This window comes from Actinia tenebrosa, unplaced genomic scaffold, assembly GCF_029948245.1.
Source record: "Actinia tenebrosa isolate PJP-AT-01 unplaced genomic scaffold, QUT_ActTen_1.0 PGA_scaffold13__45_contigs__length_12533684, whole genome shotgun sequence".
Classification (NCBI taxonomy): Eukaryota; Metazoa; Cnidaria; class Anthozoa; order Actiniaria; family Actiniidae; genus Actinia; species Actinia tenebrosa.
Window position 1 is genome coordinate 8,048,186 of NW_028292573.1, and position 16,223 is coordinate 8,064,408.

Sequence of the window (16,223 nt, forward strand, 5' to 3'; positions counted from 1 at the left end):
AGCTTAAAGATTCGGACAAACATTGCATTCTGTTTAACCGCTACGAGGATTATACGAACCGATTTTATTATTTTTACTTAAAGTTACAATAATAACCCATGTAAACTAAGATCAACTGCGATCGGCTGTGAAAATTATCTGCTGAAAGTAAACTTGTAAGTTTGTTTGTCCGAATTTCGCCTTTGTCTTCGTTTTTATGACGTCACGGTTGCGCTGCGCTATTGAAAGAGGCAATACCAAAATATGTTATTGTTTTTGGTCGTTTTACTGGCTAGCAATGTTATCATGGAAATATTTTATTATCATCATCATCATCATTCATCATCATCATTATCATCACTATCATTATCATCATTATCATTATCGTCATCATTATCATTATCATCATCATTATCATCATCATTATCATCATTATCATTATCATCATCATTATCATCATCATTATTATCGTCATTATCATCATTATCATTATCATCATCATCATCATTATCATCATCATTATCATTATCGTCATCATTATCATCATCATCATCATTATTATCATCATTATCATCATCATTATTCATCATCATTATCATCATCATCATTATCATCATCATCATTATCATCATCATCATTATCATCATCATTATCATCATCATTATCATCATCATTATCATCATCATTATCATCATCATTATCATTATCATCATCATTATCATCATCATCATCAACATTATTATTATTATCATTATCAAAAGAATTAATACAAATAATATGGTGAATGAGGGCATATTTATTTGACAACAAATAAATAGTATAAAACAAATCAGTAGACCAACTTGTAAACTAGTTTCAGAACGCCAAGCAGCATGACCCCAGTATTGACAGAGAAAGATGATGCGTTGGCCTTAACTGGAACAGCTATGTCTACGATTCTGCTCATACGTTTACCGTCTGCTGACCTGAAATATCCAGAAAGATTTCAACTTTATTTTCTGAGTAAGATAGCCAGGATGCATTGTGGTATAACTTGGGTATAAACAACTATATGAGGTAAGATCAAGAACTGAAGCTATTTGTACCCAAACTGGACCAAAATCCACCACATTTTCTGTGGATCGAAGCGCTCCTATATTCAAGCATTTCATTTCGCGCGATATTTGTGAGGAAGAATCGTACCTCCCAAATAAGCCTTAAATTAAGAACATTTAAAAATCGGGAAAAGGCATACCAAGTTGCCAATTTGCTGTTTCTGTGGATCAATGTTTCATCTGTAACATCTTGCCATATTTTGCCATCATCGTCGGAGTACTTGATTTTCAGGCCTGGAAGTGATGTCCTAACTCTGATTTTGTTCCCATCAAGGCTTAGGAAGGAAAATCAAATTAAGAGAGAGATAAGTTTTATATCCTAAGGATTTGACTCAGCGACGCAGATTAATTCGCCGAGAAAACAAGAACATGCAGAGGTACAAAGCGCAAACGCAAAAAAACCGGGGGAGGGGAGGGGGGGAGGAGGAATTGGCGGTCCTTGTACGGTTTAAAATATTTCCTGTGTAAGCCTTTTAGGGATTCCGATTCAAAAGTCAGTAACATAACATAGCTGGTGCAAAAGGTTATTCCAAGAGCTAAAATGAGTAACTTGTAAGGGTGGCTCCATAAAGGTTTTGCACCATAGTGCGGTTTTCGAAAAGTTTTTTTTGAAAAGTTTACGGCACGAACACGGTCGTGACACAGCAAGGCATACGCCAGACCAATCACATTGTACGAGAATTTACTCTCCATCCAATCAAATACCCGGAACACGGCATAAACACGACGCGGACACGGTCACGCCAAGACCACGGCACTTTTAGACCAATCATATTGCGCATGAAAAAAATCAGCCAATTAAAATTCTAGAAAGCATCACAGTCACGGCACGTCACGCTTACGGCACTGAGCTTTCACAGTCATACGAAAACTGCTCTAATCCAGTTTGGGCTGCCTGTGGTTAGATGACAGAACAATAAAATCCCTTTGCTCTCGGGAATTGAATTCTTCCTCATGTGAAATGATTGTATTGTTCCTGCCATCTAACATGGCTGCCGTCACGTGATGGTGCAAAACCTCTATACCCCAAGTACAAAAAACCTTTATTTTGAAGATGTCATGAAAAGGTCTGTTGCAAAAACACCAATGAATAGCCGTTATTTTAAAGAGGGTAGATACAGGGCGAAATCATTGAAGGCACCAAGGATTTAATCAAATAGTTCAATAGACTCGAGTTCCAAATCAGTACCGCTGTGTTCCTTGATTACAGACTCATTTACTCAGGGTTAGCCTCGTATCAGTGTCTAAATATTCACAAATACCAATGGCAAAGTAAAGAATGCACAACTTTAACAATACAAACACTTTGAAATTCCACGGACCTTCACTGGAACACAGGAATATTCTATACAAAACCGAGTCTAACCCTGAGCAATAGAGAACTAGAAACTGGAGTATTCGTCTGGTCTTGCTTTGTGCAATCTTTCCCCATTTTAAACCACGTGTCATTTTCTTGAGAATAAGATTTTTTGTTTGAGTTGTATCCATATTCATGTGTCTTCTCATGCACAACCGTTAAACAAAGAAATGATACTCTAGGGAATGACACGTGGTCTGAAATGGGAAAACAGTACGCCCAAGCTTAATATGTCCATAATTGGACGTCAACCACAAGGCATTTCCATAACATTGTCGGAAAACACAAAGCTATAAGGGCACGTGCTTAATGAATGTCATAGAAACGCCTTGATTGACGTCCACCAAAACCTTCTTCGTCGCGACAGTAGAAACAATCGCTATAGCGGCGCATGTGATTGACGATGGCTGTAAAAACATTTAGCACAAGCTTGCTAATAGTCCTCGCCTTGACGTAATAGTTACCCATTTCAGACCACGTGTCATTCTCTTCAGAATAAAATTCTTTGTTTTAGTTGTATCCATATTCATGTGTCTTCTGATGCACAACCGTTAAACAAAGAAATGATACTCTAGGGAATGACACATGGTCTTGAGAATAAGATTCTTTGTTTGAGTTGTATCCATATTCATGTGTCTTCTCATGTGCAACCGTTAAACAAAGAAATGATACTCTAGGGAATGACACGTGGTCTTGAGAATAAGATTCTTTGTTTGAGTTGTATCCATATTCATGTGTCTTCTCATGTGCAACCGTTAAACAAAGGAATGATACTCTAGAGAATGACATGTGGTCCTGTAATGGAAAAACATTGCACCACAACAAATCAGGTCTTTTTCTCCCCAAAAGCGGAAAAGCGCCCGCAAAAGTTCTTCTTTGAACCCCGTTACTGAAACGCTAGGTTTTTGGCGCGAATTTCTCTCCGTCTGTATGTCTTCCTTAAAATTTATATTTACAAACCTTGCCCCTGGGGGAGGGACATAGTACTTGACACCCATCTTGTCCAATCTTGCCATTTCTTTTTGTCCCAGAAGGTTAGCAAACTGTTTCCAATTTTCTGTCCTCTTCTTGTTTCTTTCATTTCTATCACTCATGCCTTCCCACGATGCCTTGTGCCACGCACGTTCAGCGATCGCTAAGAGTCTCGGGTAAATCATGCTGTCCATTTGGTCAGCGGTGCGCACAGTCTCAGTCCACAGGGCTCCCGCCATACCTAAAATACAACCGATTTATCATTTGTTCTATAAACGATTAAATCTCTGCAAACGATTTTCTAGGTTAATGAGATTCTGCGCACACAATATTTTGCGTGCGCGGTTGCAATCAGAAAATGTGCTAATCTGCTTACTAATACGGCACGGTTCCCTACCTATCAAAGCTTGTGTGTTAACTTAAGTACATAGCAAAGTCAATTAAATATCTGTCTTGCGCGCGTGTTAGTTCGCGTTAGCAACTGTGCTCTGCTTACTAATACAGCACAGTTCTCGACCAATCAGAGCGCGCGTACTATTTAAACTAAATAGTTAAAACGATTAAAACTCTACGACGGATTTTCGATCTACGCCAATAAGATTATGCGCAAAATATATTTTAAACAAAATACAGCTATTTCAAAAAGGTTGAATGACTGAATACTTAATAGTTCATTCCAAGACCCAAGGGCATTGTGGGTCATAGTGACATTGTCTAAAGTAGGATTAATAATAATTACTTATTCTATTTTTAGTGTATTCCATCTGAAACAATTGATGGGTTGCAAGCATTCCCAAGAGAGTCAAAAGACAAAAACATGGCGGCCATTGTGGTACCGTTAACAATGGATGCTAATGACAAATCTTTTGTTAAATGGTACCAACATGGCCGCGATGACGAAACGTGCAATCAAAAAATATACTAACTACATGTAGAGAGTTAATTGCTGTATATTTACTTTTTATTTCAGTATTGAGTATGCAGTATTCAGTATTCAACCTTTTTTTAAATAGCTGTATACATTTGTCTTTTACGATAGATTGGTGAGGCTCAACCCCTTCTCATTGTAGAAAACACAACTTTTTTTAAATAACTGTATACAAGAAATGACAGCGGTACCCACCAACGATATTTTCTGTGTTTTTCAAATCGACGCACATGTTTGGATCTTTACACAACTCTTCCCTGGTCAAAGGTTCTCCATTTCTCTTGTTTTCCACGTTAGCAAACAAGTCATCAGGCATAAACCCGAACGTTTTACGAACATCTGTGAATCGAGTCGCCCAGTAGTACCCACGCTCCTCTGGGTCAGGTTCGTACGGGTGGTCAAAGTAGAGATGCGTGGCCTGGGTCATAACGACCTAAAATGTACACAACAAAAAAATTATGGTTTAAATTAACTTTCTTTATCGTAAAATATGACGGATCTGTTTACTCAAGCAATTCCTTCATACTTTGCGTTCACGACTCCAAACCCAAAGTAGATGTTATTTTCACCAAAAAAGTTTGAGTTTGAAAGGGGGGATTCGACTGTCACCCCCCTCCCCTCCTTCCCATCCCAGCCTTGTACGCGTGAAAAGGCGCAATCATGATCGTACCCAAAGCCCACGTTTATCTTGTTCAGCACTGAGAAAAGACAGATGAGAGGTTTTCTCGCTGCTGACCAAGAGGAACGTGGGCTCTGGGTACGAGATTAGCACATGCGCTCAAACCCAAATATGAACTGTAATATAAAAGCTAACAGCAATCTTTTACCTTATAACCAGCATTGGCCAGCTGGTAAGCTCGTTTTCCACCTCCCCATTCCCAAATGTTATTCCACGCATAAGCATACACCTCTGGGGTCGTGATGAAACTCCTGTTATACGGGACATCTCCTTTACCCAGCAATCCGTCCTCCCATCCAGCAAGATTCAACCCTTTAGCTTTGGTTATTGTCGCCACGCGCTGAACAAAGTAGTCTTTGAGTTGATCTACGATATCACTGGCCGAAAAATTGAGCCCTCTTTGTTGAGCAAGGTTTTTGCAAGCACTTGACTTGGTCCAGGCTCCATGAGCAACTTCATCGCCGCCAAAGTGATAAATAGTCAGCGGTTGCTTATTTGTGTGCATGAGCACAACCTCCTTGATGATATGCTCTACGAATGTGTAGGTCGATTCAAGGCACGGGTTTATGGCGTCGTCCTTGAAATACTGTACGGAGAGGTATTCTGAAGGATCGTCTGCTTCTGTTAAAAGGTACTTCTGAGCTTCTGATGGGTTGGTAGAATTCTTTTTCTTAAATCTACCCTCCATAGATTTGATAGCGGCGTATCCATGGCCCGGCATGTCGAACTCAGGAATCACTTGAATATGGCGGTCACTCGCGTATTGTAAGATTTCTTTGTATTCACCGACTGAGTAGTAATTAGGAGATGTTGGCTCGTCAGGACCTGATCCTAGGTCAGTCTGAATACACTTGAGACCTGTTGGGTCGTAACATCTTTTGGAACCAATCTGTACAATGGCAGTACAATGATTTGAACTAAGAGTTAGTCTTAAGGTGCTGACACACGGTGCAACATTGCACACAACAGGACTGTTGCAGCGTGTGTCTACCCCAAACTTATTCCACGCAACGTTGCATGCAACAAATCCTGAAGTTGAATCGCGCTCTACTCTTTCAACATTGCGCGCAACAAATTTCCATCATGTGAACATGGCTGCAACATTACCTGCAATATTTTGAAATTTCCAGCCAATCAGCTTGCGCCAAATTTATAACTGCTGACACAAGCAATGTTGCGTGATTTTGTTGTAATGTGTGTCACCCCAATTCAAATTTGTTGCTTGCAATGTTGCGTGCAATGTTGCACCGTGTGTCAGATCCTTTAAAGTGTTCCTAATGGAATCAGCCCCTAGGTTGCATCCTAATACCTGTTACCTATTCTCCTCGCGCTTCATAGCACATAGGGCCTTATACGTTGCATCAGGGTTCGATAAAATTCCATCGTCAATCACATGCGCCGCTATAGCGATTGTTTCTACTGTCGCGACGAGGAAGCTTTTGGTGAACGTCAATCAAGGCGTTTCCATGACATTCTATAGGCACGTGCCCTTATAGCTTTGTGTTTTCCGACAATGTCATGGAAACGCCTTGTGATTGACGACCACCAAAACCTTCTTCGTCGCGACAGAAACAACCTTGATTATGATTGCTTTGCTTTCCCGTAAGACTTCAAAAAAGACATCAATAATATCTAAAAAATTCGAACAAAAACTTTCCACCACGATTAAGCAGAAAATCAAACATATATCTTTGAAAGCAAAACACAGAGCAAAAGTCTGCTTCCCACCTGAGTAGGTTCAAGTAAGTAAGCAACCTTTTCCTAGAAAAAGGCTTGACTCTAATACAATTTAAACAAATACCTGAGTAAGTTCAGGCAGCCCAGGAATCTCGAGTCTCCATCCCTCGTCATCCGACAAGTGGAAATGAAACTTGTTCATTTTATACGTTGCCATGGCGTCGAGGAGACGAAAGACCGCTGACTTAGGCATGAAGTTGCGTCCAACATCTAAGTGCATTCCTCGGTAACTGTATCTTGGAGAATCTTGGATGAACACTTCAGGAACAGAGTCTAGAAAAACCGAGGAGGAGGAACGACACAAAATGGTCAAAAGGCTTTTCATTTTGGCCATAAAGTTAGGTTTCCCTTTCGATTCGAGGTTTTATCTCCGGGATCTCGGTGTTTCTCCCAATCCCAGTCTCCCCCTTGAGTTAGCCCTGCCCTGACTTAGATCAGCCCAGAGCTTGTTTCAGGGTTGGATCTGTGAGTTATCCATGTCCTGACTTAGATCAGCCCAGAGGTTGTTTCAGGGTTGGATCTGTGAGTTAGCCATGCCCTGACTTAGATCAGCCCAGAGCTTGTTTCAGGGTTGGATCTGTGAGTTAGCCATACCCTGACTTAGATCAGCCCAGAGGTTGTTTCAGAGTTGGATCTGTGAGTTAGCCATACCCTGACTTAGATCAGCCCAGAGGTTGTTTCAGGGTTTGATCTGTGAGTTAGCCATGCTCTGACTTAGATCAGCCCAAAGGTTGTTTCAGGGTTCGATCTGTGAGTTAGCCATGCCCTGACTTAGATCAGCCCAGAGGTTGTTTCAGGGTTGGATCTGTGAGTGAGCTGTGCCCTGACTTAGATCAGCACAGAGGTTGTTTCAGGGTTGGATCTGTGAGTTATCCATGTCCTGACTTAGATCAGCCCAGAGGTTGTTTCAGGGTTTGATCTGTGAGTTATCCATGCCCTGACTTAGATCAGCCCAGAGCTTGTTTCAGGGTTCTATTTGTGAGTTAGCCATGCCCTGACTTAGATCAGCCCCAGAGGTTGTTTCAGGGTTTAATAAAATTTGAGGCTGTTGAAGTAGAGTACATTCACAACCATAATATATTGGTAAACAAAGAAATAATAGTCAAAGGAATGACGTGGTTTGAAATTGGAAAACATTACGTCCTGAGTATGTGTCTATATAACACAGATGATAAACACATGCGCATGCTCCGAAGTTTAGCGAGAAATTCTTAAACACGTCGTGATAATGAATCAAACCATTGGAGATTTAACAGCGTTTGTATAATGCGAATTTCTCGTATTATTTGATCAGAGAAAGAAAACAACTTAAGTAATGTGTAAGGAAAAATAAGTTCTAACTTTTCACAAGCGGCCTTAACTTTAAAGATTTACCAAACACCCGTAAATATCCAATGGTTATATTTGAGATACAACTCGCGTGCTGATTTGTTGGCTACCGTGTTGATATCAGAGTTTTAGGACAGAGATACCGACATGCTCGTACAATATTGTTAAAAATATTTTATAAAAGCAATATAAAACGGGTTTTGATATATTTGTTCTGTGATATATACACTCTGGGAGCAGTAAAGCACTCGAGAAGCAAGAGACACTTAACTATGCCTCGTCGTTCCTAAGCTTGCTTCTCACATGCTCTGCAGCTCCCAGCGTGTTTGTATAACAGTACAGAGACGCGCGCGCGTTTTATATTCCTTAAACACGAGGCGTCTACGAATTTCCCGCCTATTTTCAAAGCATGCGCAGTGCGTCTTTCACCCGTGTCGGTCTATGTGAGACTCACCATTGTCATCTGTAATAGCAAGTAAGGACTGTATTCCGTAAAACACACCCGCTGCACTTCTCCCTACAATATTGATCATCTGCGTTGAAACTTTTATATCTAGGGTATACGCTTCAAGGCTGTTGGAATGGCTTCCTGCAATAGTGATGTTGCCAATAGCAACGCGCAAGACTTTGGTTGATGGACTGGGTGCTGACGTGACAACAGTCATGGAGAATTTATCTGGATGGTAAAAAATAAATCGAAAGTGAGTAAGCAAAATGTGGTTTATTCTATTGAAGTTGTTTTAAGGGCATTTAAAGCAACAAGTTCTGGGGATTCAAAATAAGTTGAAACAGTGAGGTTCACTGAGGATCAAACTATGGACCTCTTGCTTAGCAGGCAGCACACTAACTAACCAAGCCACACTTGCTCCTTAAAACAAGTGTGTGAGGTCACTGAGGATCAAACTATGGACCTCTTGCTTAGCAGGCAGCACACTAACTAACCAAGCCACACTTGCTCCTTAAAACAAGTGTGTGAGGTCACTGAGGATCAAACTATGAACCTCTTGCTTAGCAGGCAGCACACTAACCAACCAAGCCACACATGCTCCTTAAAACAAGTGTACCAGGTCACTGAGGATCAAATTATGGACCTCGTGCTTAGCAGGCAGCACACTCACCAACCAAGCCACTCTTGCTCCTTAAAACAAGTGTGTGAGGTCACTGAGGATCAAGCTATGAACCTCTTGCTTAGCAGGCAGCACACTAACCAACAAAGCAACACTTGATAAGGTCAAAAATCACTCATTAGCAATTGATTCTTACCAGCCAACACCTTTGCTTCTGTAGTTAGTTTACTATCAGCATATATCTTCCATTCGCTATCAATAGTCATTCTCTTGTCTTTGTCTAGACCCGTCATTGACAAAGGTTGAGGAACAATGAGCGGTATATCCTGAGAGTTAATGACATCAATACCTACTTCATCGTATCTCTTTTTCGCAGTGTATGGGTCGTAAGCATCGCCCGGAAAACGCTTCCATTGCTCTTTTGTCAAAAATGGCTCAACAAAGTCCAAGCTCTCTCCAACTGTGCTGGTGATAACCTTTGGCTTTAACCCAGGCGCAGAGACATACCAATTGGGCATGACATCGGTCCTTGCTGCAACCCAGTGCTTCGCAGTCACATCAATGTCAAAACTGTTGCCAGGCAACAGATCTGGGAATTTGGCTGTAGGTTGAAGCTTATGTAGGCAGCCATTGATATGTTCAAATTTGACTGGCGGGCTTCCTGTCTGAGGGATGACGAGTCTAATACTACAAAAATAGATAGTCCAGTCACTCTTTTTGATTGGCAGCTGTCCTTTATTGGTTAGATTAACCTTCGCAGTGTACTTTTCTCCTTTATAAGCCAAGTTACTGATGACTTTGTAACGGAGGTCAAGTTTGGATGCCATGTTGTCAATATCAGCTTGTGTTATGTCAGCTTTTACAAGAACTGTCAAAACAAAAAAGACATTTTCTTCATATTTAAATTATTATGAAGCTGGTAGTTTGCATACCATATATCCATGAAAAAGTTAACTAACAAAATTGTACAAATTAGTGCAAAGTTTTGTAGGTCTACGGTCTACTGAGGTCTACTGAACTTAGTGCAAAGTTGTGCAATTTCTTACAAAGTTTTTTAAACGTCATATGTTATCATAGTTAATAGAGGGGAATGGTTAGGAAACCTATTGTTATCAGGTCTTTGTTCGCTTTTGATGTTGAACCAGTCTTAACCGTGCACAATGTCTGATTTATGCTCATCTGAAATTGCAAAATAAGTAAACATAAACTTTGGGTATGGGATTGTTGTAAGGAATATTCAAAAATCTCTTATAAATCTTTAAGTATTTTGAACTAGCAGGAAAAAGAAAGATTTTGGTCTGTTCACTCAGCCATTGCCAACAATGGTAAAACAATGGTAAAACAAAGGATTGTGCACGGTCACGCTTGAAAAAACTGAACAAAGACCTATAACGATAGGGTTTCCTAACCATTCCCCTCTAGTCAGTGCACCTCACCCAAATGCAACAATTGTTTGGAGGCAAATTAAGACTGCAATTTTGATATCTGCCATTGCCCTATTTCACTATGACGTCACAGCTTGTTTATGACGGGGACAGAATGGCGAACAACATTATTAGGACTATTGAATTTTATTCTGCAGCTGAAGTGATAGCTCTGATATGTCAAACATTTTATAAACCAGAGTTTTACCCAGGGCTGTCAACCCCCGAGATATTCAAATCTGGAGAATTGATAGGGAAGTGACATGACGTCACAGCGCATCAAAAAGCGTGCGAAAAGATGTCTTTCGCTTTGTAACATTTGATGTGATTGGTTTATTTCTGACCAATCAGATTATCGCTTATATTACAATGGCCTGCTTGCAAGAACAGTTTATGAGGAACATTTTGATTTTGTTAGCGATGTAAAATAACACAAACAACATGAAATAATTGGAATTTTATGGTTGTGAAAGTCAAGTCTCACAAGACAAGAAATGGTCAGCTTCAGGGATTATCTGGGAGATTTGATACTCTAATCTGGAGACCGCGAGACACGGTCATAGATCTGGAGACTCCCGGTTTATTCGGGAGAGTTGACAGCCCTTTAATCTTCCATAGTTTGGGAAAACGTCGTTGGTCGGAGATATAAAATTTGAAATATTTTGAAATATTTTCACAGCAGAACAACGTAGTTTTCTTTTAGATTTGTATATGAAGCATGGCCTTTTTTTTTTAGAAATGTGATTTTTCATATCTTCAACGCTAGAAATCATAAAAGCACAAAATTTCTCTTTAGTCTCAGATCTCAGATGACAACGTTTTCTGAAATAGGTATATTTTATCTCCCCCCCCCCCCCCCTCCCCCGTCGGAAATGATTGATTCTGAGCGACATTGTGTAACCGGCGGCAAGGCGCTCAGCTATGAATCAGATTGCAAGTGGTTTTGACAAAAGAATTTATTGAAAAATTCACACAACTTTACAATACTCGAAAAAAAAAACGGGAACGAGATTACAGGATATCTCTTTACATCGTAGAGAATTCCTTGTCTTGATATGTGCAACGTCTTCAAGAACTTTTACTACACTGATTTAAGCTTAGTTTGGGCCTACTTTTATGGGAAAACCTGCATTCTTAAGACCTTACACATCCTATGCAATGTTGCACGCCCTAGGCGCAAACAGGATGTCCCAAACACGAACTTACGTAAACAAGCGCCAAACCTAGGCATGACTCACTGTAATGTAATTACGTACGGAAATTATTTCTTGCTTACGCATTTTCCACGCAAACAGTTAACTAAAGAATTACATTCCTATGTGTACACGAGGCATTCCTAATTAAAAATATAGATTTATGACTAAATAATTACTGTCCAAAATAGTGTCTTTTGACTCTGTCACAATTGGAATTCAAGTTACAGTATTCTGAGCAACATTGCAATGTGTCAAACGCTTCAGTTCACTGTGCTAGTGATTAAAAATAGTTACCAACAACACGAATACTGATTGAAATCATTTCAAAATGTGTAACAAATACAAGAACTAAAAGTCACCGATGATTCTTGAATCTAATATCTCGAGTAAGCCGTAGTAAAAACAAAAAACTAAACTTATTTAGTAGCAGACTGAAGGATAGTTCGTGCCTTCATTACACGAAATAATACAATAGAACTGCTACAAAGCTCAGCTGGTTTATGGGCTAGTTATAGCTTTAAGTCCAAATCATTTAACTAGTTTCCGAGCCATTGCTTCGAGACAAAGAATACTTTCAACTTTAGCCAGTGTCTTTTATAAACTTGAGTTCTGTCAGATACTCGAGCTCTAGCGTTTCAAAAAAAATGATGAAATGTCGGAAAAAGCCCTTAAAATGTTATTGAACACATGATTGCATGCTTACCCAACTGTATACAGAGCACAAATGCTAATCCAAGGACAACATGACTGAGCTTTGAGGTCTTCAGATCCATCTTTTGAGGTCCGTTTACTTAAGTAAATCTTTGGCGGTATTTAGGGTTTGCACGGTGTGACCTTCTGCAAAATGGAACGCCAAAAATCTGGAATCGGGAACATAGGAATTGAGGAATTGGAATTTAATTACGAATTAAAATGGCAGATATCATGACGGTTGATTATCTCGATCTTAAATGAAATTAGAGCTTTTATTGTATTGCTGTTAGTCTTTTCTCCTTCTATTTCTTCTCCTTGAAGTTCTTTTTCTTTTTCTTCCACTTCTTCTTCTTCTTCTTCTTCTTCTTCTCCTTCTTCTTCTTCTGCTTCTGCTTCTGCTTCTCCTTCTCCTTCTCCTTCTCCTTCTCCTTCTCCTTCTCCTTCTCCTTCTCCTTCTCCTTCTCCTTCTCCTTCTCCTTCTCCTTCTCCTTCTCCTTCTCCTTCTCCTTCTCCTTCTCCTTCTCCCTCTCCCTCTCCTTTGTCTTCGCTTACGCGTGTTTATGTTATCAAAAGTAACTGTAATAGCTATATATGAATCAAGTCTCTTTGTTTTTGCATAACTTTTAAAACAATTACTTTCCACGGGAGAAGGGGAGCCGGAATACACGACCTAACGATTTTCGGCTTTTTTCTCGTACCTTCACAACACCCTTAAACTAGAAAGTAATCTTAGATGTTTTTATAAAATATCTCAGTATACGAATATTCTGTGGGAGAAAGTTGCATTCGTAAAATGATTATATTTAATTAATTCGTTATTTATTTTCATAACTCTAGAGTCTGTAGAACTAATTTAATGTGTTTAAGAAAAAACAAGAGTAATTGAATGCTGTGAAGGTATAGACTGACATTTTTGATACCACTTTATTAGTATATACTAAAACAGTTTATTTGCATCATTTTAGGGAGCTTTTGAATAAAAAAATATATTCCTAATTGATTCCTGTTTGTATTTTATTCATTAATCATGACAATATTCTTGGAATTCCGTGTATATTTGGAGTTAAACTTTAATGTTAAATGATCAATTACTACTACTACTTACTTACCCAGTCCTTCAAACCTTTTCTTCGCGTGTGAAAGCAGGAGCGAAAATCTTTGTAACTTTAGATGAAAGCGTTCACAAAAGAATACATCGAACCATGCATAAGACACTAATAGAGCGTTTTCACTCACGCGAGAAGGCAGCCATAAACAATAGAAACTTTCTGCACAGTATTTGCATAAAAATAGAGTTCAATTCCCGGGGGATAGAAAATGTATTGTTTTGGTACCCCATAATGGCCGCTGTGATGTCACGTGAAAACGCTCAGCTCTATAGACACGGAATGCCTGAGATACTCTTAGAATTGATTCAGTCTACATGAAGTGAATAGCTAAATGTTAAAAAATGTTTCTATCGGATTTGAGCGATGCATCTTGACATTGTTAATTAACTATAATCTTGAAGATATTAAGGTTTATATTTTTGGCTGTGACGTCACCAGGGCAGTTCAAGGTCACTTTGTCAAGCATGGTTAGGATAGCAGCCAGGAAGATAGCGACGGAGATGATGATCAACGCGATTTTGTTTTGAACATATAGTTAAATTAATAGAGCGGAATGGTTTGGAAGCTACATAGAATAAAGCTATTGTTTTGCGTTTGAGGTTGAACCGTACCATTACGTCAGTGATGCCGACCGTGCACAATGAACCAAAGCAAGTATGGCTAAAAATACTCATTTCCTTATTATTTTCATGTACGAACATTTTGAAAGTGAAAACTTTCATTCGATGACCACAAACCATGCGGATAAATATTTCCGCGCGGATACAATTAAGTTACTAGATGATAAATAAGAAAGCATCAAAAAAGGCAATGGCCTTTTCAATAAACGATTAATATTAACCATATAGGATTAATTAACAAATAATAAGTATTTTAGAATGTTTTTTCAGGATTAAAAACTTCTATATTCCCTAATACTGTGAACAAACGAAGCAACTTTTCCTTCTCTGCGCACGGTCAACACCATATAACAATGGATAAAGTCGAACAAAAACCTAGAACAGTAGGTTTCCCAACCATTCCGATCTATTAACTATGGTTTGAAGTGCTGCCTCAAGCAGTCTGTAAACCTATATGTGGCCACTAAGGGGACGTGTACATGAAGAAAACTTAACTTGTCCCTGGTAGCAGGGACACCTTTCTAATCGAGCCAACTATATCAAGCATTTACACCTAATTAAAAAACGTAGTCGGGTTTGAGAAGGTCATTTTATCGAAGCTAAGACCGAAAAGGATTTTGGGTACTCCGAAATGTGTATGATATTTGCATATAGACATGTAAAAATGCACAGTAGAGCAAAGTTGGTCGACCTAGATTAACAACATGCCAAAGCCATGATGCATAAAATGTGCACAGGAAGGGAAAACTGCAATACGCATGAAATTAGTATAATTGTTTGTCTTCCCATGTTCCCCTTCGGTCTTAGCTTTGATGGCATGACCTTCTCGAACCCGACAACGTTTTTTCAATTAGGTTTATATGGAACGAAGTTGTCCCTTTGAACCCGGGACAGCTATCGGTGTCAATGAAGATACGCATGCTCAAACGAAAAAAATTATTTCGGTTAGGCGAGTTGAAGTGTTTACATGGGGAAAGTTGTCCCGGGTATATACCAGGGTCGACATCCTATTTCGCAAAGAGAGTAGCCCTAGCAGTAGGGTGACACAGGGTAGAGTCGGTGTAGAGGGTATCCAGTCTACCAGGGACAAGTTTTCAGACCCTAAGTCTTATTTCTGGCTCAATAACGCAAGGCGCCGAGTCTCTTCTACCAAGAGAAAATGAACTAAGAGAAGGAATCCCCGTGTCTCATCATGTGCACACTTTGATACTATTTTTAGAATCATCGATGATATTTTTAACTCGTTACCATGCCCGCGCGATAATCATGCTTCCCTTTAATGCCTCGTTTCAGGACACGAAAAGCGCCATATTTCGCTACGTCCACGACAAAAACACAAGCTTTTGTTTACTGCAAGACTGGAAGCCGCCTACCCTCAAGAAATCAGCCAATCAGGGTCTTCGCTCAAAATATCTCAAATTTAAAAATAGCATCAAACTGTGCACATGATAGTTACAAGGACTATATAGGTAGGAATCCTTCTCTTAGTTAATATTCTCTTGCTTCTACTCATATTGCTGGTTCTCTCCTGTGCTTCGAGGGTACTCTTTGTTCTCTGATATCTTCCACGCAAAAATATATTCTTCTAAATCTCATTTGTATTTACTTTATAAAAAAACCACTTTGTTATAATATCCCATTTCTTCGTTTATTTATTCAAATTTTACAGAAGTTAGTTCCTCAAGCTTTACAGCTTTTCATATTTGAAACTCTTTTTTTTTTACACGTTTGAAATGATTTTATTTCATATTCCGTATCTTAAACCTATGATAATAAATATGTTATTTTCAATAACTATAAGGGTTTCCCCCCTCAAAGCTAACTTTTTTCAAACCTTTCTCAAGCCTACCCCTGCAATAGACCCCATTACCTTGGGCGTAATGTTTACTCATTTCAGACCACGTGTCATTCTCTTGAGAATTAGATTCTTTGTTTGAGTTGTATCCATATTCATGCGTCTTCTCATGTGCAACCATTAAACAAAGAAATGATACTCTAGGGAATGACACATGATCTTGAGAATAAGATTCTTTGTTTGA

General features: G+C 39.3%; 1 protein-coding gene across 1 annotated transcript; it reads right to left on the minus strand.

The window, feature by feature from the left end:
- Window positions 1-755: 755 nt before the first annotated feature.
- Window positions 756-13,720, minus strand: LOC116300345 (uncharacterized). Its single transcript, XM_031709203.2, has 10 exons — window positions 13,565-13,720; window positions 12,466-12,622; window positions 9,339-10,010; window positions 8,530-8,751; window positions 6,811-7,019; window positions 5,158-5,898; window positions 4,526-4,763; window positions 3,391-3,643; window positions 1,214-1,348; window positions 756-944 (listed from the first exon to the last, which is right to left on the minus strand). The coding sequence occupies exons 2-10, from the start codon at window positions 12,533-12,535 to the stop codon at window positions 809-811; spliced, it is 2,676 nt and encodes an 891-aa protein (XP_031565063.2). The 5' UTR covers window positions 12,536-12,622; window positions 13,565-13,720; the 3' UTR covers window positions 756-808.
- Between the last annotated feature and the right edge of the window lie 2,503 nt (window positions 13,721-16,223).

What these genes read in the sequence shown, in the direction of transcription:
- LOC116300345 (XM_031709203.2), bottom strand. Translation starts at nt 12,535, where the DNA reads ATGGATCTGAAGACCTCAAAGCTCAGTCATGTTGTCCTTGGATTAGCA. An exon ending in TGTGCTCTGTATACAGTTGG is followed by an intron (nt 10,011 to 12,465) that starts GTAAGCATGCAA and finishes TTGTTTTGACAG; the next exon opens with TTCTTGTAAAAGCTGACATA. An exon ending in TGGCCAATGCTGGTTATAAG is followed by an intron (nt 4,764 to 5,157) that starts GTAAAAGATTGC and finishes TGTACATTTTAG; the next exon opens with GTCGTTATGACCCAGGCCAC.